The 23636-nt window shown below is 43.0% G+C and overlaps 1 protein-coding gene across 3 annotated transcripts in view; it reads left to right on the forward strand.

The window, feature by feature from the left end:
* Positions 1-23636, forward strand: part of RAI14 (retinoic acid induced 14) — a 169414-nt gene that overhangs the window by 49281 nt on the left and 96497 nt on the right. For all 3 annotated transcript variants that reach the window (XR_008848726.1, XM_056545644.1, XM_056545657.1), the window contains exon 2: positions 1366-1445. Coding sequence is in view for 2 of the 3 variants with exons in the window: in XM_056545644.1 (XP_056401619.1) it covers positions 1410-1445 (36 nt within the window). In the remaining variant the exon portion in view is untranslated. The remainder of the gene's footprint in view (positions 1-1365; positions 1446-23636) is intronic.

Raw genomic sequence — 23636 nt, forward strand, 5'->3', positions numbered from 1 at the left:
TCCAAATATGAGGTTGGGATATGAGCTTGGGATATGGGGACAAGCTATGAGGACAGGATATGAAGTCAGCAAATAAGGTTGGGATATGAGGATGAGATATGAGGTCAGGATATGAAGACGGGATATGAAGTCAGGCTATAAGGGCGAGATATATGAAGTCTGGATATGAGGACGGGATAAGAGGTCGAGATATGAGGACGGGATATGAGGTCAGGATATGAGGAAGGGATATGAGGTCCAGATATAAGGTCAGGATATGAGGACAGGATATGAAGTCAGAATTTGAGGACGGGATATGAGGTCAGGGTATGAGGACGGGATATGAAGTCAGGCTATATGGGCGAGATATATGAAGTCTGGATATGAGGACGGGATAAGAGGTCGAGATATGAGGACGGGATATGAGGTCAGGATATGAGGATGTGATATGAGGTCCAGATATAAGGTCAGGATGTGAGGACAGGATATTAAGTCAGAATATGAGGACGTGATATGAGGTCCAGATATAAGGTCAGGATGTGAGGACAGGATATTAAGTCAGAATATGAGGACGGGATATGAGGTCGGGGTATGAGGACGGGATATGAGATCGTTATGTGAGGTCGAGGTATGAGGACGGGATATGAGGTCGGGGTATGAGGACGGGATATGAGATCGTTATGTGAGGTCGAGGTATGAGGACGGAATATGAGGTCACGGTATGAGGACGGGATATGAGATCGTCATGTGAGGTCGAGGTATGAGGAAGGGATATGAGGACAAAAGCGTCATTGTTGCTTTTCTTCTACCCACAAGGTAGAAAGACAGGGCAACGTAGACAGGGCCAAGTCGACCACACAAGTCGACATATCACTTATTTTTCGCATGGTACCCCATCCCCCATTGAACAGGAGCAGGGCTCTTTTAAGGTCTCATCACGAAACAGTTTTTGTGTCAAAAATGGTTATAAGCTATGTGAACATTCCCATAAGGATTGGGGACTTGATCCTTTCCTCCCCTGACATATAGGGGTGCGGGCAGAGCAATTGCACCTGTGTCTGGTGCCATAAGTACCTGCCACTATTATATTTATTATAAATTGTAGCTAGGGGCAGATTTTGCATTGTGGCTTTACAAGATCACTTATAGGATCGGGAAAGCTCTCCAGGTGTTGCGAAACTACAACTCCCAGCATGCCCCGACAGCCGTTGGCTTTCGGGGCATGCTGGGAGCTGTAGTTTCACAACAGCTGGAGGGCCACAAATTGGGGAACACTTCTCTGGAGTCTTCATTCTTTAATGGCTTCCCCCTTTATTGGCCATAAAGTATTTTTTCTGAACTGCATGCCACCGTGGGTTAACGCAGTTTGTGTATTTGTTTTCACAGATCCTAAAGGACAATAAAGCTTGGAAGACTTGAATGGACTAAACATGAAAAGCTTAAAGGCAAAGTTTCGGAAAAGTGACGTAAGTAACATAGAAACATAGAATGTGTCGGCAGATAAGAACCATTTGGCCCATCTATTCTGCCCAATAATCTTAATCCTATCAATAGTCCCTGGCCCTATCTTATATGGAGGATAGCCTTATGCTTATACCATGCATGTTTAAACTCCTTCACTGTATTTGCAGCGACCATCTCTGCAGGAAGGCTATTCCATGCATCCACTACTCTCTCAGTAAAGTAATACTTCCTGATATTACTGCAGAAACCTTTGCCCCTCTAATGTCCTCTTGTGGTAGTTTTTCTTCTTTTATATCTCCTCTCCTCCTTTACCGTGTTGATTCCCTTTATGTATTTAAAAGTCTCTATCATATCCCCTCTGTCTCTTCTTTCTTCTATACGTGTTAAGGTCCTTTAACCTTTCCTGGTAAGTTTTATCCTGCAATCCATGTACTAGTTTAGTATCTTCTCTGAACTCTCTCTAGAGTATCTATATCCTTCTGGAGATACGGCCTCCAGTACTGCGCACAATACTCCAAGTGAGGTCTCACCAGTGTTCTGTACAGCGGCATGAGCACTTCTCTCTTTCTACTGCTTATACCTCTCCCTATACATCCAAGCATTCTGCTAGTGTTTCCTGCTGCTCTATTACATTGTCTTCCTACCTTTAAGTCTTCTGAAATAATTACTCCTAAATCCCTTTCCTCAGATATTGAGGTCAGGACTGTGTCAAATATTCTATATTCTGCCCGAGGGTTTTTACGCCCCAGGTGCATTATCTTGCACTTATCCACTTAAATTTCAGTTCTGACCATTCTTCTAGTTTTCCTAAATCCTTTTCCATTTGGCGCATCCCTCCAGGAACATCATCCCTGTTACATATCTTTGTGTCATCAGCAAAAGGACCAATACCTTACCATCGAGACCTTCTGTAATATCACTAATAAAGATATTAAACAATATTGGTCCCAGTACAGATCCCTGAGGTCCCCACTGGTAACAAGACCTTGCTCAGAATATCCTCCATTGACTACAACCCTCTGTTGTCTGTCGTTCAGCCACTGCCTAATCCACTCAACAATATGTGAGTCCAAGCTCAATGACTGCAGTTTATTGATAAGTCTTCTATGTGGGACAGTGTCAAAAGCCTTACTAAAATCTAGATATGCAATGTCTACTGCCCCTCCGCCATCTATTATTTTAGTCACCCAGTCAAAAAAATCAATAAGATTTGTTTGACATGATCTCCCTGAAGTAAACCCATGTTGTTTTTCATCTTGCAATCCATGGGATTTTAGATGTTCCACAATCCTATACTTTAGTAGGGTTTCCATTAATTTCCCCACTATTGATGTCAGACTTACTGACCTATAGTTGCTTGATTACTCCTTACTACCTTTCTTGTGAATGGGCACAACATTTGCTAATTTCCAATCTTCCGGGACGGCTCCTGTTACCATTGCTACTGAAACGCGCTGCAAAAATCATTATTATTGGAAGACTCACACGTAGCACATCCGCAGCGTATTTGATGCTGCGGGTGCGCTACTGACCGTCCCTAGAGTCAGCCTTCTAATTTGTCCGTGTGTCCTGGTTTGTCTGCTTGTAGCAGCAATGCGCCGCACAGCGTACTCAGACATTGCGCAGTGTGTCGGCCTAGCAGAGGAAGAGAGGAAGCAACCGCGATGTCTGAGTACACCGCGCATGCGCGTGCACAACTCACAGCTTAGTCTGTGTCTGCTCGTAGCGGCCTACAGACAAACCAGGACACACGGGCAAAGTAGGTGGCTGTCTCTAGGGGCGGTCAGTAGCGCATCTGCAGCATCAAATACAGTGCGGTGCACTACGTTTGACCTTACCCTTAAAAGTGACACAAATTTGTTTATGCTGTTGAATATGATCTGTTTTCCTCTGTTATCAGCCAGTTCAGACTGGAAAGAGACTGATTGTATTGTCAGAAATCCATAAATTTACACTGTCGCCCCTACTCCAATTGTTTTCAATGGGATCCCTTCTGCACCATTTACACTGACTCAGCTGGTGATTTTCTGAGTGGGCCGGCACTGAAGCCTGTCTCCAAGGGTGGGGGGCCAGAGAGCGCCAAGGACAGGTAAATAGCCGGCCCCAGTACAGAAAATCTTGTAATCAGAAATCAGAAACTTGGCCCATTTAATGTGGATAGGGGATTCGTTTTATTTCCCTGGAGTACCCCTTTAAGGGGTTAACTTTTTTTGACAACTGTTTTTGGAGAGGTCCCCAACAATAAGCTGGCAACTGGGTGAAATGCTCTTAGAATGCACAGTGAACAACTGTAACCTAAAATCAAGTGTTACATTTCTCTACAGTGCCTTTTAAGGTGAAATGAGGCATTGCACTGTTGTTATAAACATAAAATGATGTGTATGTAATGGGAGAACATGCCAGCACCTCCAAAGCAGGAGCTTTGTAGCCACTCTTAGTATCAGTCTTATAGATGGGGGGCCTGAACAAGGGACCGCCCATCTATTGGTATCCTAATAGGGTTTTCTTAACCCAGTTCATTGGGAAGCCGAGTATATTTTGGAGCTGTCAGATAGTACATGCATGGATTGGGTTACATTGATATCTTTATTTAGGTAATGGGAAGTTAGATCTGTATGATGCGTAACATGAAGTTCCCTCTTTTATGAAATGAAACAATTGTTTTCTTGAAGTGAAAAAAGCTAAATGTTTGCATTTCACTGGAGGCTCTCTATTCTTTTTTTTTTTATTAAAGTATTTTCTTTGTAACATAAATATATATATATATATATATATATATATATCTATATATGTATATATATATATATATATATATATATATATATATATATGATCATTGGATCATTTGTGTGGTGTTGTCTCCATCTCCAGCCCCTCTCATGGGACAGTTCATCATCCTCTGCTGTCTCAGAAGGCATAGCTGGATCTTGTCTCTGAGCTCTAGCCCCGCCCCCTTAATGATATCATCAACTCTGACGAGCCCCTACAGCCTACATCACCATCTCCCTATTATATACACATATACATATACGTCTTTACTGGGACATTTAGGTGTGTTTACATAATGCTGTCTTGTGCTTAGCGACAGACAAAGGAGCAGACAGGAAATGAATACAGCAGGTACTGCAGCCTCACTGATAGTGCCATAGTCTGCTGTGAAACTAGATGCTCTGCAAAAGCTTTGAGGGGAAACTGGCAGGAGTGCTGTGGGAGGATAGTCGGCAGGATGGGAGGGCTGTGATGAAGAGCTGAGGAAAAGCAATGCATTCTGGGAATTGTAATACTGTACTACTGCTCAACCAGGGAGTACAGGACTAAAAAAAAAAACATAACAAATTGATTGTTGGTGGTTTCAGAACTGGGGCAGACAGGTAAGCAATGCTACATGCTTCTGCGGCATTTTTATTTTTTTCACCTGATGTCGGAGTACCCCTTAATAGATATGATCAGCTGGTTAGTCATTTAATTGCTAGACATAATACACAGCAATATTAGTCATATAATAGGACCCCGACTGTTGCTCCCCCCTGTACAGCCTCCATTGACTCCAGGGGGTGGATTCAGAGGCTTTTCTTCATGTTATATATATATATATATATATATATATATATATATGTGTGTGTATATATATATATATATATATATATATATCAACTGGCTCCAGAAAGTTAAAGGGGTACTCCGCTGCTCAGCATTTGGAACAAAATGTTCCGAATGCCTAGAGCCGGCAGCTCGTGACATCATAGCCCATCATAGCGGGGCTATGACTGCACGAGCTTCCGACTCAAAGCATTCGGAACATTTTGTTCCAAATGCTGAGCAGCGGAGTACCCCTTTAAACAGATTTGTAAATGACTTCTATTAAAAAAATCTTAATCCTTCCAATAATTATCAGCTGCTGAAGTGGAGTTGTTCTTTTCTGTCTGGAAACAGTGCTCTCTGCTGACATCTCTGCTTGTCTCTGGAACTGCACAGAGTAGAAGAGGTTTGCTTTGGGAATTTGCTTCTACTCTGGACAGTTCCCGAAACAGGTGTCAAAAGAGAGCACTTAGACAGAAAAGAACAACTCAACTTCAACAGCTCATAAGTACTGAAAGGATTAAGATTTTTTAATAGAAGTAATTTACAAATCTGTTTAACTTTCTGGAAACAGTTGATATATATAAAAAAAAAAAAGTTTTTTCCTGGATAACCCCTTTAATGGGAATCCGCCACAGAATTCCGCAAGATTAAAGACAGGTCTTATCATTTTGCGGAATGTGGAATTTACTCAGTGGAAATTCTGCTGTATGAATGGGCTGCGGAATCCCATTGAACATAACGAACTGGTAATTTCGGTGGAAATATTCAGAGGAATTCCGCACGGAAATTTCACTGTGTGAACAGCATGGACATGTTGGGGGAGATTTATCAGAACCTGTCCAGAGGAAAAGTTGACCAGTTGCCCATAGCAACCAATCAGATCGCTTCTTTCATTTTGCAGAGGCCTTTTCAAAAATAAAATAAGCGATCTGATTGGTTGCTATGGGCAACTGGGCAACTTTTCCTCTGGACAGGTTTTGATAAATCTCCCCCGTTGAGTGTTCCACAGTCCGAGACGCTCTTTGTATCCACTTTCCACTATGGCTAAAACATAGAGATCACTCTACTACTAACTTAGATTTTAGTAATACTAATAGTAAGGGCCAGGGGTCAAGTCCTGGGGAAAAAAGTGTGGGAACTCACCCAAGATTTCCACTCAAAGGCTGGTCCTGCAGGACTTCAGCTAATGGGAACTGTGTTCCTGCAGTGGAAAAAGTGCAGGAACTCAGTTCCCATGCATTCCTGCAGGACTTGAGCCCTGTTAGGCTAGGTTCACACTACGGAATCTCTGGGCAGAATTTGTAGCCGGCGGCAATAGGACCGCACGGACTGCATTGCCGTCCCCAAAGACAGCAATGCATTTCTGGGTGGATCTTTTGGGAGATCTGCTCAGAAATGCATTGCCATCTATGGGGACAGCAATGCAGTCCGCGCTGTCCTAGTGCCGTCGGCTCGATCTCCGGCAGAAATTCTGCCCAGAAATTCCACAGTGTGAACCTAGCCTAAGGGTGTAGTCACACGGCAGGATTTCCGCTTGCAGAATTCCGCCTCAAATTAAAGCCCATAGGCTAGGTTCACACTACGGAATGTCCAGGCAGAAGGTTTCCGCCCAGAGATTCCGAGTGCGGCCAGCGCCAACTGAATCAGTCAGCGCTAGAACCGCGCGGACACTGTAGTCTCCAATAGACTTCAATGTTTTCCGCAAGTATTTCCGCCTGAAGAATGAGCAACGCCTTTCTTCAGGTGGAAATTTTAAAGGGGATTTTCCGTTCTCAAATTCCGCTTCACAAATTCCCAAGTGTGAATTAGTGAACGGAAACCCATTCACTACACTATACATTTTAGTAAGCGGAATTTCTGCCTGCAACTTCAAAGCGGAATTGCAGGCGGAAATTCCGTAGTGTGAATCTAGCCTAAGGGTGTATTCACACGGCAGGATTTCCGCAAGCGGATTTTACATTCACAAATTCCGCTTCACAAATTCCGAAATTCATTCATTACACTATACAGTACATTTTAGTAAGCGGAATTTCTTCCTGCAATTTCAAATCGGAATTGCAGGCGGAAATTCCGTAGTGTGAACCTAGCCATAGACTTCTATGGGATTCCGCACTCCCATTCCCACTTCTGAATTTCCGCTTGCGGAAATTCAGAAGTGTGAATGGGAGTGCGGAATCCCATAGAAGTCTATGGACTTTAATTTGAGACGGAATTCCCCAAGCGGAAATAGACCCTAACACCAACCAAAATGGATCTGCAGCCTATTTTAGCCCATGAGTTACAGCAGCACGTCTCCGTTGGAATGTGGTAACACGGAAGCCGAAAGTGCCTTGACTCATCCCTGTTATTTATACGCACGTCCCTCTTCACCGTCCTTTTATTGTCATCAGTTCACCCGGGCTACAGAACAAAAACCAGTTGCTAAGACAGAAATCTAATTTTGCACAGGATGTCACCCAGATACGTGTAACTCTACCTAAATTTCCAGCCTCATGCAAATTTGATCAGATTTTTATTGTCTATGTCTGAAGAGCAGGAGATCCCCTTACCACAGCCTGACATCCGTGCCCGAGAGGAGACCCTGTACAATTTATCATGGATACATGGAGTGCGTTATTAAAAATATTCATGTTTAGGGTAACATTTCAGGGCAATAATTGCATTAAAAATATTTTATTTAGTCAAGAACCGAAATGTAAACGCCTGAAACGAGTAGAATTGTTAGCAAAGGCAATCTTATTTTAAATGACCGTTACAGGAGTTTTCCAGTAGAATGGGGGATTCGTGCTCTGGGACCCCCATGATACATAAAAAAAGGGGCAATGCTGCTCAACCCTTTAAATTGGCACTCTCATTAAAACTAATTTTTGCTATCGCACTCCTTATGGTAAATAAAAAAATCTTTCTAATGTACTTTGTTTAAAAAAACAAAATGAAGTTTTCTATGTTTTATTTGTGATTAAAAAAGCTGCCACTAGGTGTCTCCCCTACTTGTCCAGGACACATTTCCCCCTATCTCTTGCACAGACTTTGGACTCCTGCTGGCCTGGCAGAAGTCCAAAAGCAGGAAATGCCGTTTGGAGTACTGAGAGGTGTGTGTGTGAAGCCTTAGCCAATCATAGCTCATCTCATACTGAACTGCTCTGGGCTGTGTGTAGCAGAGTGAGGGAGGAAGTTCTCCCCTGTATGGTTTCAGATGATGTCACGCCTGCTGGGGAACGCCCCTTCCCAGTCTGTGAATGTTACTGAGACTGAGCAGAAAATACAGAACAATATCAAGGTAGAAAACTAAAAAATAATAAAAATAAAGGCAGGGGGTGGTTTATTACGATGGGGGCAGTGAACTGGGAGGATTATATAATGTAACAATATAATGAGAGGTACTCTTTAATGAAATACCCGCCATCCCAATCCTTACACCCATGTGACTGTACCTAGTAGCTGCCCTAAGATATTTTATAGCCTTTCCATTTTATATTCTACGGTACATTTTGTAGTTTTTCTTTTCTTACCATATCTGCTTAGAGCTGATACTATTGTTAGGTTGGGCTCTATGAGAGGAGGAGGAGGCACAAAATGAAGATGAAATACTTGTAGGGTCCCTCTACTAGGGCTGCACGATTTGGGGAAAATGTGCGATTGCGATGATAGAGGTAAATATAATGATTTTGATATGCGATTATAATAAACAAAGGTAATGTCCAATCTCCACCATTTCATGTACAATCTCATCCATTTAGCTTTTTTACCCCCCATTTCACATCACCCCATTTAATTTCTATACCCCCGTTTCACATCTATCCCTCCATTTCATGTCCATCCTCCATTTCACGTCTATCCCCCAATTTCACATCAATTCCCCTATTTCGCTTCCACACCCCATTACATGTCCACACCCCTCATTTCACATCTCCCCCATTTCACGTCTATCCCCCAATGTCACATCCCCTAATCACATCTCTCCCCATGTCACATGTCCCCGCATATCAAATCTCCCCCCTATGCCCCATCTTCCCCCATGTCACATCCCCCATTAATGTTGTGCTGGGGCGCGGGGGAAACATTAAAAAAAACCTGATGCTCACCTAGCCCCGATCCACCATAGGTCTGCCGCAGATCCCGTTCTCCTCCATCCAGTTTGGTGTCTTATGGGACTTACAGGACCTTTCTGCTCAGCCAATCATTGGCCTGACACATGATACTGTTGCGGCCACTGATTGGCTGAGCGGGAAAGGTCCTGGAACCAGCTGGTTGTCGGGAGCACAGAGAAGATACCAGGACCACACGGAGGAGAATAGAATCTGGCAGGCACCTACAGGGGCGAGGACTAGGTGAGCATCAGGCTTTTTATATGTTTACCCCACTCCCCTATTATTACTTAAGACAGTGTTTCCAACCAGGGTGCCTCCAGCTGTTGCAAAACTACAACTCCTAGCATGCCCAAACCGCCAAAGGCTGTCTGGGCATGCTGGGAGTTGTAGTTTTGCAACAGCTTGAGGCACCCTGGTTGGGAAACACTGACTTAGCCTTTGATATTGTGTAGGGCTGCCGCCATATGAACATACCGCAAAAATGGCGACAGACTCCGTACCGACACCTCCAACACTACGAAACCGTCAGTCTAATGATGAATCTGGTATCAACCTCCTTGTTTCCAGAAGAAGAGAATCCCAGTGACACACATAAAAGAATTATGTTTCTCGGCGACATCTGTTATTTTCATATTTCCGCTCATTTACAATGTGGATGATGAAAAACACATTTGCGCATAGAACGTTACTGGACACCCAGGACTGTGATTTAATAATGTGTGTAGAGGCCCCGGCCATGGCGGAGAATTCCACTCACATTCCCCAGGGCTGCAAATAATGACCCTTTGTATTATTGTACAGCATTATACCAGCATTAGGGCTATTTAGCTCACAGAGCATTGTCTAGACTGGATACAATGGTCTCCACTTCTCAGCTGAGAGCAGGACTAGCTATGTACAATGTATCAGTCTGGTGTCCAGGATGTTTAGCTCACAGAGTATTGTCTAGACTGGATACAATTGTCTCCACTTCTCAGCTTAGAGCAGGACTAGCTATGTACAATGTATCAGTCTGGAGTCCAGGCTGTTTAGCTCACAGAGCATTGTCTAGACTGGATACAATTGTCTCCACTTCTCAGCTGAGAGCAGGACTAACCATGTACAATGTATCAGTCTGGAGTCCAGGCTGTTTAGCTCACAGAGCATTGTCTAGACTAGATACAATTATATATACTCTTCTCAGCTGAGAGCAGGACTAGCTATGTACAATGTATCAGTCTGGAGTCCAGGCTGTTTAGCTCACAGAGCATTGTCTAGACTGGATACAATTGTCTCCTCTTCTCAGCTGAGAGCAGGACTAGCTATGTACAATGTATCAGTCTGGAGTCCAGGCTGTTTAGCTCACAGAGCATTGTCTAGACTGGATACAATTGTCTCCACTTCTCAGCTGAGAGCAGGACTAACTATGTACAATGTATCAGTCTGGAGTCCAGGATGTTTAGCTCACAGAGCATTGTCTAGACTGGATACAATTGTCTCCACTTCTCAGCTGAGAGCAGGACTAGCTATGTACAATGTATTAGTCTGGGGTCCAGGATGTTTAGCTCACAGAGCATTGTCTAGACTGGATACAATTGTCTCCACTTCTCAGCTGAGAGCAGGACTAGCTATGTACAATGTATCAGTCTGGAGTCCAGGCTGTTTAGCTCACAGAGCATTGTCTAGACTGGATAACATTGTCTCCACTTCTCAGCTGAGAGCAGGACTAGCTATGTACAATGTATTAGTCTGGGGTCCAGACTGTTTAGCTCACAGAGCATTGTCTAGACTGGATACAATTGTCTCCACTTCTCAGCTGAGAGCAGGACTAGCTATGTACAATGTATCAGTCTGGAGTCCAGGTTGTTTAGCTCACAGAGTATTGTCTAGACTGGATACAATTGTCTCCACTTCTCAGCTGAGAGCAGGACTAGCCATGTACAATGTATCAGTCTGGAGTCCAGGATGTTTAGCTCACAGAGCATTGTCTAGACTGGATACAATTGTCTCCACTTCTCAGCTGAGAGCAGGACTAGCTATGTACAATGTATTAGTCTGGGGTCCAGGCTGTTTAGCTCACAGAGCATTGTCTAGACTGGATACAATTGTCTCCACTTCTCAGCTGAGAGCAGGACTAGCTATGTACAATGTATCAGTCTGGGGTCCAGGCTGTTTAGCTCACAGAGCATTGTCTAGACTGGATACAATTGTCTCCACTTCTCAGCTGAGAGCAGGACTAGCTATGTACAATGTATCAGTCTGGAGTCCAGGTTGTTTAGCTCACAGAGTATTGTCTAGACTGGATACAATTGTCTCCACTTCTCAGTTGAGAGCAGGACTAGCTATGTACAATGTATCAGTCTGGAGTCCAGGATGTTTAGCTCACAGAGCATTGTCTAGACTGGATACAATTGTCTCCACTTCTCAGCTGAGAGCAGGACTAGCTATGTACAATGTATCAGTCTGGAGTCCAGGTTGTTTAGCTCACAGAGCATTGTCTAGACTGGATACAATTGTCCCCACTTCTCAGCTGAGAGCAGGACTAGCTATGTACAATGTATCAGTCTGGAGTCCAGGATGTTTAGCTCACAGAGCATTGTCTAGACTGGTTACAATTGTCTCCTCTTCTCAGCTGAGAGCAGGACTAGCTATGTACAATGTATTAGCCTGGAGTCCAGGATGTTTAGCTCACAGAGCATTGTCTAGACTGGATACAATTGTCTCCACTTCTCAGCTGAGAGCAGGACTAGCTATGTACAATGTATTAGTCTGGGGTCCAGGCTGTTTAGCTCACAGAGCATTGTCTAGACTGGATACAATTGTCTCCACTTCTCAGCTGAGAGCAGGACTAGCTATGTACAATGTATCAGTCTGGAGTCCAGGATGTTTAGCTCACAGAGCATTGTCTAGACTGGATACAATTGTCTCCACTTCTCAGCTGAGAGCAGGACTAGCTATGTACAATGTATCAGTCTGGAGTCCAGGCTGTTTAGCTCACAGAGCATTGTCTAGACTGGATACAATTGTCTCCACTTCTCAGCTGAGAGCAGGACTAGCTATGTACAATGTATCAGTCTGGAGTCCAGGATGTTTAGCTCACAGAGCATTATCTAGACTGGATACAATTGTCCCCACTTCTCAGCTGAGAGCAGGACTAGCTATGTACAATGTATCAGTCTGGAGTCCAGGATGTTTAGCTCACAGAGCATTGTCTAGACTGGATACAATTGTCTCCACTTCTCAGCTGAGAGCAGGACTAGCTATGTACAATGTATTAGTCTGGGGTCCAGGCTGTTTAGCTCACAGAGCATTGTCTAGACTGGATACAATTGTCTCCACTTCTCAGCTGAGAGCAGGACTAGCTATGTACAATGTATCAGTCTGGAGTCCAGGATGTTTAGCTCACAGAGCATTGTCTAGACTGGATACAATTGTCTCCACTTCTCAGCTGAGAGCAGGACTAGCTATGTACAATGTATCAGTCTGGAGTCCAGGCTGTTTAGCTCACAGAGTATTGTCTAGACTGGATACAATTGTCTCCACTTCTCAGCTGAGAGCAGGACTAGCTATGTACAATGTATCAGTCTGGAGTCCAGGATGTTTAGCTCACAGAGCATTGTCTAGACTGGATACAATTGTCTCCACTTCTCAGCTGAGAGCAGGACTAGCTATGTACAATGTATCAGTCTGGAGTCCAGGATGTTTAGCTCACAGAGCATTGTCTAGACTGAATACAATTGTCTCCACTTCTCAGCTGAGAGCAGGACTAGCTATGTACAATGTATCAGTCTGGAGTCCAGGCTGTTTAGCTCACAGAGCATTGTCTAGACTGGATACAATTGTCTCCACTTCTCAGCTGAGAGCAGGACTAGCTATGTACAATGTATCAGTCTGGAGTCCAGGATGTTTAGCTCACAGAGCATTGTCTAGACTGGATACAATTGTCTCCACTTCTCAGCTGAGAGCAGGACTAGCTATGTACAATGTATCAGTCTGGCATATTTATAAAGGATTTCTGCTCCCCACCATTGATTTTAACAAGAAAAACTGTTGTATTTAGGCCCTCTTCACACTACGGAATTCTCGTGGATGAATTCCGCGAGCAGAGCTTCCGCCTGGCGGCCGGCGCCGAAAATACTTTGGCGCTAGGGCCGCGGGGCACTGAGCCGTCACCATTGACCATGAACATGTTCTTTCTTTGCGCGGAACACTTTCAGCGGCGGAAATGTCCTCGCTGAAATTCCGCAGTGTAGACGGGTCTCGCGGAAACCCGTTCACACTAATGTTAAAGTTCACACCGCGGAATTCCACCCGCGGAATTCCACCCGGAAATTCTGCGGGAATTCCGTAGTGTTTACAGGGCCTTAAAATGATTTTGATACAAAGCATCTGATACACTGTAACAAACAGGGCACCTGTGTTAGTTGCACATGATAAAAACAGGTATTGAACCTTTGGTTGTAAACTGAAATCCTAATACAGGCTTGTAGAACTTTTCATTATAGAATTAATAAATTGGACAATCACTTTCAGGAACTGGATGGAAGAAGTAAATACATAATATAGCAAAGAAAAAATTGCAGCACTCCAGATTCCAATGCAAAAAGTGTAGGATTTATTATCCTGGCGGCATAATAAATCCTACACTTTTTGCATTGGAATCTGGAGTGCTGCAATTTTTTCTTTGCTGTGTATCCTTTGACCCGTTACCTGGGACAACAATTTGCTGGCACCCACCTCTGTTTTTCCTTTTTTGGGGTTGTGCTGCTCCACATCTACTTTATATATATATATATATATATATATATATATATATACATATATATATATATATAAACTAAAGGGGATGAGTATTTAGCTGCTCTCAGGCCTCTTACCCCAGCCGAGCCAGATCACCCTGCTCTGTACTGACGAGTGGCAAAAACCACGAAACAGTTGTCTGCAGATGGGTAGAAACTTTCCTTTTGGGAAGTAGTCTGGCTTGGCATAAATCCCGATTAGCTTTTCATATTCCTTAACAGGAGCTAAGCTGATACCAGGGAACATTACCTGAATAAGGTGGTGTAATGAGCTGCTTTGCATATTCCTATATATATATATATATATATATATATATATATATATATATATACACACATACACATACATTTCCTGGAATACCCCTTTAAAGTCAATAGGGCTTTGAAGAAAAATAAAAAAAATTCTCAGTTCGACTCCAGCAAAACAACGTACACCAGACAGAACCCAGATGGACCCCTTTTTACAGTTAATGGGATTCATTGTTGTGAATAGAGATGAGCAAATTTACAGTAAATTCGATTCGTCACGAACTTCTCGGCTCGGCAGTTGATGACTTTTCCTGCATAAATTAGTTCAGCTTTCAGGTGCTCCGGTGGGCTGGAAAAGGTGGATACAGTCCTAGGAGACTCTTTCCTAGGTCTGTATCCACCTTTTCCAGCCCACCGGGGCACCGGAAAGCTGAACTAATTTATGCAGGAAAAGTCATCAACTGCCAAGCCGAGAAGTTCGTAACGAATCGAATTTACTGTAAGTTCGCTCATCTCTAGTTGTGAACCCAACCTTTTTTTGCATCCGTGACAGCTGAGCGAGACCTAAAGGGGTACTCCACCCCTAGACATGTTATCCCCCCATCCAACGGATAGGGGAAGGGGATGACATATCAGATCTCGGGAAGTTCGGCCTCTGGGACCCCCCGCGATCTCTGGGCCAGCGCTGCAGTGATACGGACACGGTAGGCATTTAATAGGGCCTTCAAATAGACCCTAATGCCATAAATATATGTAAAATGACACATGCCCCTAAGACTGTATACGGAAGCGTAGCTGTCTAAAGTCTCCCTAAGTGTTTGTTGTATAGTAAACAAACCTATTACACTCTAAGAATGACAATTCAGGTTAAAAAGACCTGCGTGGAGAAATCTCTTGTCCTGCACGTAAAACCCAGTGAAATATGAGGAATCATTCATGTCTTGTAGGAACCTTTGTCCACAATATGCAAATTTAGAGAGACGGAATTTCCTGCGCCCAGTGAGCAAAATGCTTGGCATGTGTGCAAATTCCTGCAGCGGCAGCAAGGTCGCCAATGTATTGTTTTGCAGGAAATCCTGTTAATGTCTTAGTCCTGATCTGGCCTTCAGGAATCCAGGAGGGGGCAGGGCTCATGTGAAAAGCTGCTGTTTGGAAACCATCTTCAGGGGGGTTGAATATTTTTAGCGCGTTATTATATTTAACATTCACTGCTATAAAATGTAGGAAGTTTTATGGTTTTTGTAGCAAGTACAACGTGGCAGGCTTTATGTATTTTTAGGTCCGGGAATAATTCCAGTAGAAAACCGCAGAAAATCTCAGATTTTATTAAATAATAATCTCAGAGTCCAAACCTTGGAATGTAAAGGAAACATCAATAATGATTTATGGGTCTTAAAGTGTCAGCTTACAGAAAGCTTCTCTGTTTGCTCTGCAAAGTCCCGGTAGACCCAGCACCTTTCTCTTCCTTGTCTTACTTCTTAGGCCATGTTCACACGTCAGAATTTCCGTGTGGATTTCCACCTGGAATGTCTTCATGGAAATTATGCTGCAGCAGAGTCCCATTGAATATCAACAGGATTCTGCTGCTCTGCGCACATGGCAGAATTTATGTGCCAGATGTTTCCGGAAAATTTGAGAGTTTCCGGAAAGTTTAAGATTCTCTATGCGGAAATTCCAGCGTGTAAACATAGCCTTACTTCTCTTGCCTATACTTGAGCAGTCACATCCGGAAGATTGTGAGAGGTGGTATGATAAGTGCTGGACAAAAATTTTATTATCTTACCTCCCATCATTACCTCCCACCTGTTTTAATAAACCACGACCCAAAATGCTCTAAAACATTCAATCATAACTAATGCATGTTATCCCTTAGAATACAGACCCCAGACAAGACTCTTAAACAAATACAGACCCCAGACCAGACCCCTAAACAAATATAGACACTAGACTTTTCAACAAATACAGACCCCAGACCCGACCCCTAAGAAAATAAAGACACTAGACTCCTAAACAAATACAGACGCCGGACCAGACCCCTAAACAAATATAGATACTAGACTCCTAAACAAATACAGACCCCAGACAAGACTCTTAAACAAATACAGACCCCAGACCAGACCCCTAAACAAATATAGACACTAGACTTTTAAACAAATACAGACCCCAGACCCGACCCCTATGCAAATATAGACACTAGACTCCTAAACAAGTACAGACCCAAGACCAGACCCCTAAACAAATATAGACACTAGACTCCTAAACAAGTACAGACCCCAGACCAGACCCCTAAACAAATATAGGCACTAGACTCCTAAACAAATACAGACACCGGACCAGACCCCTAAACAAATATAGATACTAGACTCCTAAACAAATACAGATGGCAGACCAGACCTCTAAACAAATATAGACACTAGACTCCTAAACAAATACAGACGACAGACCAGACCCCTAAACAATATAGGCACTAGACTCCTAAACAAATACAGACGCCGGACCAGACCCCTAAACAAATATAGATACTAGACTCCTAAACAAATACAGATGGCAGACCAGACCCCTAAACAATATAGGCACTAGACTCCTAAACAAATACAGACGCCGGACCAGACCCCTAAACAAATATAGACACTAGACTCCTAAACAAATGCAGACGACAGACCAGACCCCTAAAAAAATATAGGCACTAGACTCCTAAACAAATACAGATGCCAGACCATACCCCTAAACAAATACAGACACCAGACCCCTAAACAAATACAGACCCCAGACCAGACCCCTAAACAAATATAGACTCTAGACTCCTAAAGAAATATAGACCCCAGACCAAATCCTTAAACAAATATAGACATTATACTGGCTGCCTTGGGGAACCGACAGCTACTTATCTCCTCTCCGAGGGACATAAATTCTACATTTCGGTTTAGGTGCGAATGGAGAAGAAATATTGTGATCAAGGTGATTAATAAAATAATTTGGAAAATGTCTCATAGTGGATGATGGTGGTCGATGCCCTGATCAGCTGTTATTATTGTGAATGGAGAGGAGGGCAGGACACTTATCTATTACACTCATGTTACAGATTTGGTTTCCGGCTTCTGATTTTTCATAGCCCAGGGTTTGCACATTTTTGTTCACCAGCTTGGTATTGTGTCATCCATACGCTGAGCCTGCTGACTAGTCATAACAGGTGTAAACACGCCGGGCGGATGGCCGCAGATACCACGTTACTGTAGAACATAACTGGCATGTAATCTCTTGAGTCCTGGTATAATGGAGGCGTGTGACTCAGCTTTGGTCTATGACTGACACGTGGATGACAGCCAGCTCCATAGCAAGAAGTAAGATCAATGGCCGTGTCCTCAGATTATCAGTGTCTCCATCCCTGGTGTAGCTGGCATCAGTCATCACACTGCAGTACAAAGGGCGCCCCCTCCAGTAAAGTTGTGTAGCAGCCTACAGCACTAGTCACAGTGGTCCATCCACTGCCTATTGGTCATAGCAGCATACAACACTAGTCACCGCAGGGTTTTACCCTCCCCACTAGTCACAGCAGCCAATTTGCTAACCTATTAGTCACACCAGGCATCACCACCTCCCTACTAGTCACAGCTGCCTATTTAAAGGGGTACTCCGGTGAAAAACTTTTTTTTTTTTTTAAATCAACTGGTGCCAGAAAGTTAAAAAAATTGTAAATTAATTCTATAAAAAAATTCTTAATCCTTCCAATACATTTTATGGGCTGTATACTACAGAGGAAAAGCTTTTCCTTCCTTTATTTCTCTGTTGTCATGACCACAGTGCTCTCTGCTGACCTCTGCTGTCCATTTTAGGAATTGTCCAGAGCAGCATATGTTTGCTATGGGGATTTTCTCCTGCTCTGGACAGTTCCTAAAATGGACGGCAGAGGTCAGCAGAGAGCACTGTGGTCGTGTCATCAGAGGAAATCCAAAAAGAAAAGCATTTCTTCTGTAGTATACAGCCCCTAAAAAGTACTGGAAGGATTGAGATTTTTTAATAGAAGTCATTTACACATCTGTTTAACTTTCTGACATCAGTTCATTTAAAAAAAAAAAAAAAAAACGTTTTCCACAGGAGTACCCCTTTAACTATATATATATATATATATATATATATATATATATATGTTATATCGTATATATCCTGTATATCTATCATTATAATATGTTATATTGTATATATTCTTTTTTCCCCATCATTATATATATATATATATATATATATATATATATATATGTTATATCGGATATATCCTGTATATCTATCATTATAATATGTTATATTTTATATATTCTTTTTTTTCCCCATCATTATATATATATATATATATATATATATATATATATATATATATATATATGTTATATCGGATATATCCTGTATATCTATCATTATAATATGTTATATTTTATATATTCTTTTTTTCCCCCATCATTATATATATATATATATATATATATATATATATATGTTATATGTTATATCGTATATATCCTGTATATCTATCATTATAATATGTTATATTTTATATATTCTTTTTTTTCCCCATCATTATATATATATATATATATATATATATATATATATATGTTATATCGTATATATCCTGTATATCTATCATTATAATATGTTATATTTTATATAGCCTATTTATCCAGCAATATACATATATGTTACATTATATATATAGCCTGTGTAACCGTCACATTGACCTCATTTGGAAATCAATCAGATTGTTGCCAGAGGCCTCTTGTCTGCACAGAACCGTTCAGACAGGAAATCACCAAGTCACTGACCCCGTCTCCGCTGAGAGTCAGAGCGGCTCTTAAAGGAGAATCGGGAAGTCTGCAGCATACTGGTCCGATCTGACATCAGAGAGAGGGGGAAGATTTGTGACCCACTTATTATAATGGAATTCTCTAACAAACTCAAGGTATAAAGAAGATGAAGCAAACCGGACAAGTCAATATAATCCTTCTCCGTAGTTTAAATAAGTGACTGTCCCTTTAAATATTTTTAAATATGGTATAATGGTGCTCTAAAATTGGTTGCAGTGATGCTTCTAGGATCCTATGGCAGTGTTTCCCAACAGGTTGCCTCAAGCTGTTGCAAAACTACAACTCCCAGCATGCCCGGACAGCCTTCGGCTGTCCGGGCATGCTGGGAGTTGTAGTTTTGCAACAGCTGGAGGAACCCTTGTTAAGAAACACTGTCCTATTGTCTTGTCACCTAATTTTCCCAGGCACCTAAATGCTTAGTTATGTAAAGGTGTGAGCTGGGATTTAAAGGGGTACTCCACTGGAAAACATTTTCTTTTAAATCAACTGGCGCCATAAAGATAAACAGATTTGTAAATTGCTTCTATTAAAAAAAAAAATCTTAATCCTTCCAGTACTTATCAGCTGCTGTATACTACAGACAAAGTTCTTTTCTTTTTTTTTTTTTTTAAACATATTTTTATTCAAAATTTTCCAAATTTTATAAACTAGTACACAGGGCATTCCTGTGAAATAAGGTGTAGTATAGAAATATTAACTATAACAACAAGACATATTACGATACAGCATTATCAAATCAATCTAGTATCCCGTACCCCTCCCCCACCCCATCCTAATCGGTAATCAGAACGCCAACCGGCGTAAGTCATTCAGGAGAGTATCATGAAACTATAGGTGAGATCCCCTCGCATCGGATACCCAGAAACCAATAAAGAAATACGAATCAATGTCAAACAGGAACTCGAAGCCGGCCCAACGAGCCGGAAATGGATCTAGTAAGATACCAGGTCGTGTCTGTAAATGGTTGCATCAAAGAAATCAATTCCTCATTCGAATAAAAGGCCAGCATGAACGTTTTCCATTTCTTAAAAAACCATTTAGCCGATTTCTCTCTTGTTCTTAAAATTTCAAGGCGATCTAGCATCAAATATTTTTTCACTTGCACTATAACATCCATAGGCGAGGGCATGTGAGCCGACAGCCAATGAGTTAGGAGACACCGCTTGGCTCCCAGTAGAATCGTGTGGTGCAATAATGTCAGAGAGACATCCTCCGGCGGTATGTGTAGGACTATAAGTAAAGGGGTCAAAGGTAAAGCGACTTTTAGTTTCCTATCTATCAGCGTGAAGAGAGCAGTCCAGAAATCCTGAGTCTTAGGGCAGGTAACTAAGCCGTGCAATAAATCAGTAAAGGGGGCATTACAGTTAGGGCAGTCAGTCAGTCTGTCAGGTCTGTCAGGTGTCCGGGGTATGGTGAATCCGTAGGTAGCGTGGTGTAATGTTCTTTTCTTTTTGAATTTCCTTTCTGTCTGACCACAGTGCTCTCCGCTGACACCTCTGTCCATGCCAGGAACTGTCCGGAGACGGAGAAGTTTGCTATGGGGATTTGCTCCTACTCTGGACAGTTCCTACAATGGACAGAGGTGTCAACAAAGAGCACTGTGGTCAGACAGAAAGGAAATTCAAAAGGAAAAGAACTTCTTGTGGAGCTTACAGCAACTAATAAGTACTGGAAGGATTAAGATTTTTAAATAGAAGTCATTTACAAATCTGTTTTAACTTCACCAGTTGATTTTATAAAAAAAAAGAAAAATACCCATTTAGCTATTCAGCAGAAATCTAGAAAGCTGGGTGAAAAGCAGTGTGGAAGCTGTAACCTCTCATCTGGACTATCAGGCGTAAAATGTGCGGAATGTCCTCCCACAAAACAGGGGAGGACATTCCGCACCTTTCCCGATCCGGCGGGTGCTAGGACCGCTAGGAAATGGGTCGGCTCATAGACTGCAATGCATTTTCCAGGGAAATCCGCAAAAAGAATAGACATGACGGGGGAGATTTATCAAAACCTGTGCAGAGAAAAGTTGCCCATAGCAACCAATCAGCTTGCTTCTTTCATTTTCAAAGAGACCTCTGAAAAATGAAAGACGCAATCCGATTGGTCGCTATGGGCAATTGGGCAATTTTTCCTCTGCACAGTTTTTGATAAATCTTCCCCGACTAATCTTGTAGCAGACGCTGTAATTGGGATTTTCACGTCAGAAACGCGTTTCTACCGCGGAAATTCCACCATGTGCACAGTGCAGCAGAATCCCATTGAAATCCGCACGGACATTCCGCCGAGTGAACATACTCTTTTAGGGTTAAATGGGAATCGTCAGGACCATTTGAAATGTAGGCGCATATGGTAGTGCTGACCCTTAGCCGCTCGGTCATCGCATTACCATTTTTATTGCAAAACGCGAGTTGGATCTGAACAAATGTAATGTCACTTAGAACATTAAGAGAACACCGGCTCAAATTCCATTGTAGAGTTTGTAGTTGAAGCAGAACTTAGTTTGTATGTCAAATTGCACCCATCTACATCTGAGAAACACTGCATTTCCAACAGAGTTTAGCTTGTTAAAGGGGTACTCCGGTGGAAAACATTTTTCTTTTTAAATCAACTGGTGGCAGAAAGTTAAACAGATTTGTAAATTACTTCTATTAAAAAAAATATTAATCCTTCCAGTACTTAGCTGCTGAATACTACAGTGGAAATTATTTTCTTTTTGGAACACAGAGCTCTCTGCTGACATCATGACCACAGTGCTCTCTGCTGACATCTCTGTCCATTTTAGTAGCTGTTCAGAGCAGCATATGTTTGCTATGGGGATTTTCTCCTAGTCTGGACAGTTCTTAAAATGGACAGAGATGTCAGCAGAGAGCACTGTACTCGTGATGTCAGCAGAGAGCTCTGTGTTCCAAAAAGAAAAGGATTTCCACTGTAGTATTCAGCAGCTACTAAGTACTGGAAGGATTAAGATTTATTTAATAGAAGTAATTTACAAATCTGTATAACTTTCTGGCACCAGTTGATTAAAAAAATAAATTATTTCCACCCGAGTACCACTTTAAAGGGGTACTCTGCCCCTAGGCATCTTATCCCCTATTTAAAGGATAGGGGATAAGATGTCCAATCGCGGGGGGGCCCCAGCCAGGGCCCCGGTGATCTCTGTGCAGCACCCAGTGTTTGTTTAGAATGTTGGGTGCCAGCGGTGGGGGTCGAGACATTACAGCCACGCCCCCTCAATGCAAGTCTATGGGAGGGGCATGGCGGCAGCCACGCCCCTTCCATAGACTTGCATTGAGAGGGCGTGACATGACATCACGAGGGGGCGTGGCGTAACGTCACGACCCCCGCCGTCGACTCCAAGCGTTCAGAACAAAATGTTCCAAACACTGGGACAGCGGAGTTCCCCTTTAAGTGCAGCAGTTTGTCAGATGTAGCAGAGCTGAGTGTGCCATCAGGTAAACGTCATCATCGTATACAACGAATCAGTGGACTGATACAATGATTTTCTTGCATCCTCTGAGTGCTCAGTGACAGTTTCAGCCCTGCTACATCGGTAACTGCATGTGCGTTGTTACGCCGAGCACTCCAGGTCCCCGCTCCTCCCCAGAGCGCTCGCAGCGTTCACCTTGTTGCAGCGCCCCGGTCAGACCCGCTTACCGGGAGCGCTGCATTAGTGTCACTGGCGGGGATGCGACCCGCGAAGCTGGACGCGCCCGCTCGCGGTTCACATCCCAGTCTTCTTACCCGACCTGTCCTCCGTCAGTTCAGTCCCGGCACGCGCGGCCCCGCTCCCTAGGGCGCGCGCCGGCTATCTGCGATTTAAAGGGCCAGTGCGCCTCTGATTGGCGCCTGGCCCAATAAGTGCATTCACCTGTGCTCTAGCCTATATTACCTCACTTCCCCTTCCCAGCATCGCCGGATCTTGTTGCCATTGTGCCAGTGAAAGCGTTTCCTTGTATGTCCCAAGCCAGTGTTCCAGACCCTCTGCCGTTGCCCCTGACTACAATCCTTGCTGCCTGCCCTGACCTTCCGTTACGTCCGACCTTGCTCTTGCCTAATCCCTTGTACCGCGCCTGTCTCAGCCGTCAGTTGGGGTTGAGTCGCTATCGGGTGGAACGACCTGGGGGTTACCTGCCGCAGCAAGTCCATCCCGCTTTGCGGCGGGCTCTGGTGAAAACCAGTAACCCCTTAGACTTCGTTCCCCTGGTACGGCCCACGTCATCACCTCACTGACACAGAGGATCCACCACCAGTATCCTCACAGTACCCGGATCCTGACATGCCTTACCAGGACACAGAATTGCATTTCCATTTTGAACATTATTTATGCATCTCTAATGAGTCATTGTAACAAATATACATGGCAGCACTCGAGTTCCAAAGTCGGCTCAAGCATATTCAGAATTAGCCTTAAATAGTAACACCAGACGTTACTCAATAGTTTTTTTTTAGACGGAATGTATCGGTATGTTGAAACACTTTGTAACATTTTTTCACATCATGTTATTTTTCTACTACGCCGCTGAGCTCTCGTTCTTATGAATTGCGCGCTCCATTATAACAGGAATATGATCCAGGCCTAAGATCCTGCAAAAAGGAGAGCTTTACATATATATATATATATATATATATATATTCCATAA

This window comes from Hyla sarda, chromosome 1 (genome assembly GCF_029499605.1).
Source record: "Hyla sarda isolate aHylSar1 chromosome 1, aHylSar1.hap1, whole genome shotgun sequence".
Lineage (NCBI taxonomy): Eukaryota > Metazoa > Chordata > Amphibia > Anura > Hylidae > Hyla > Hyla sarda.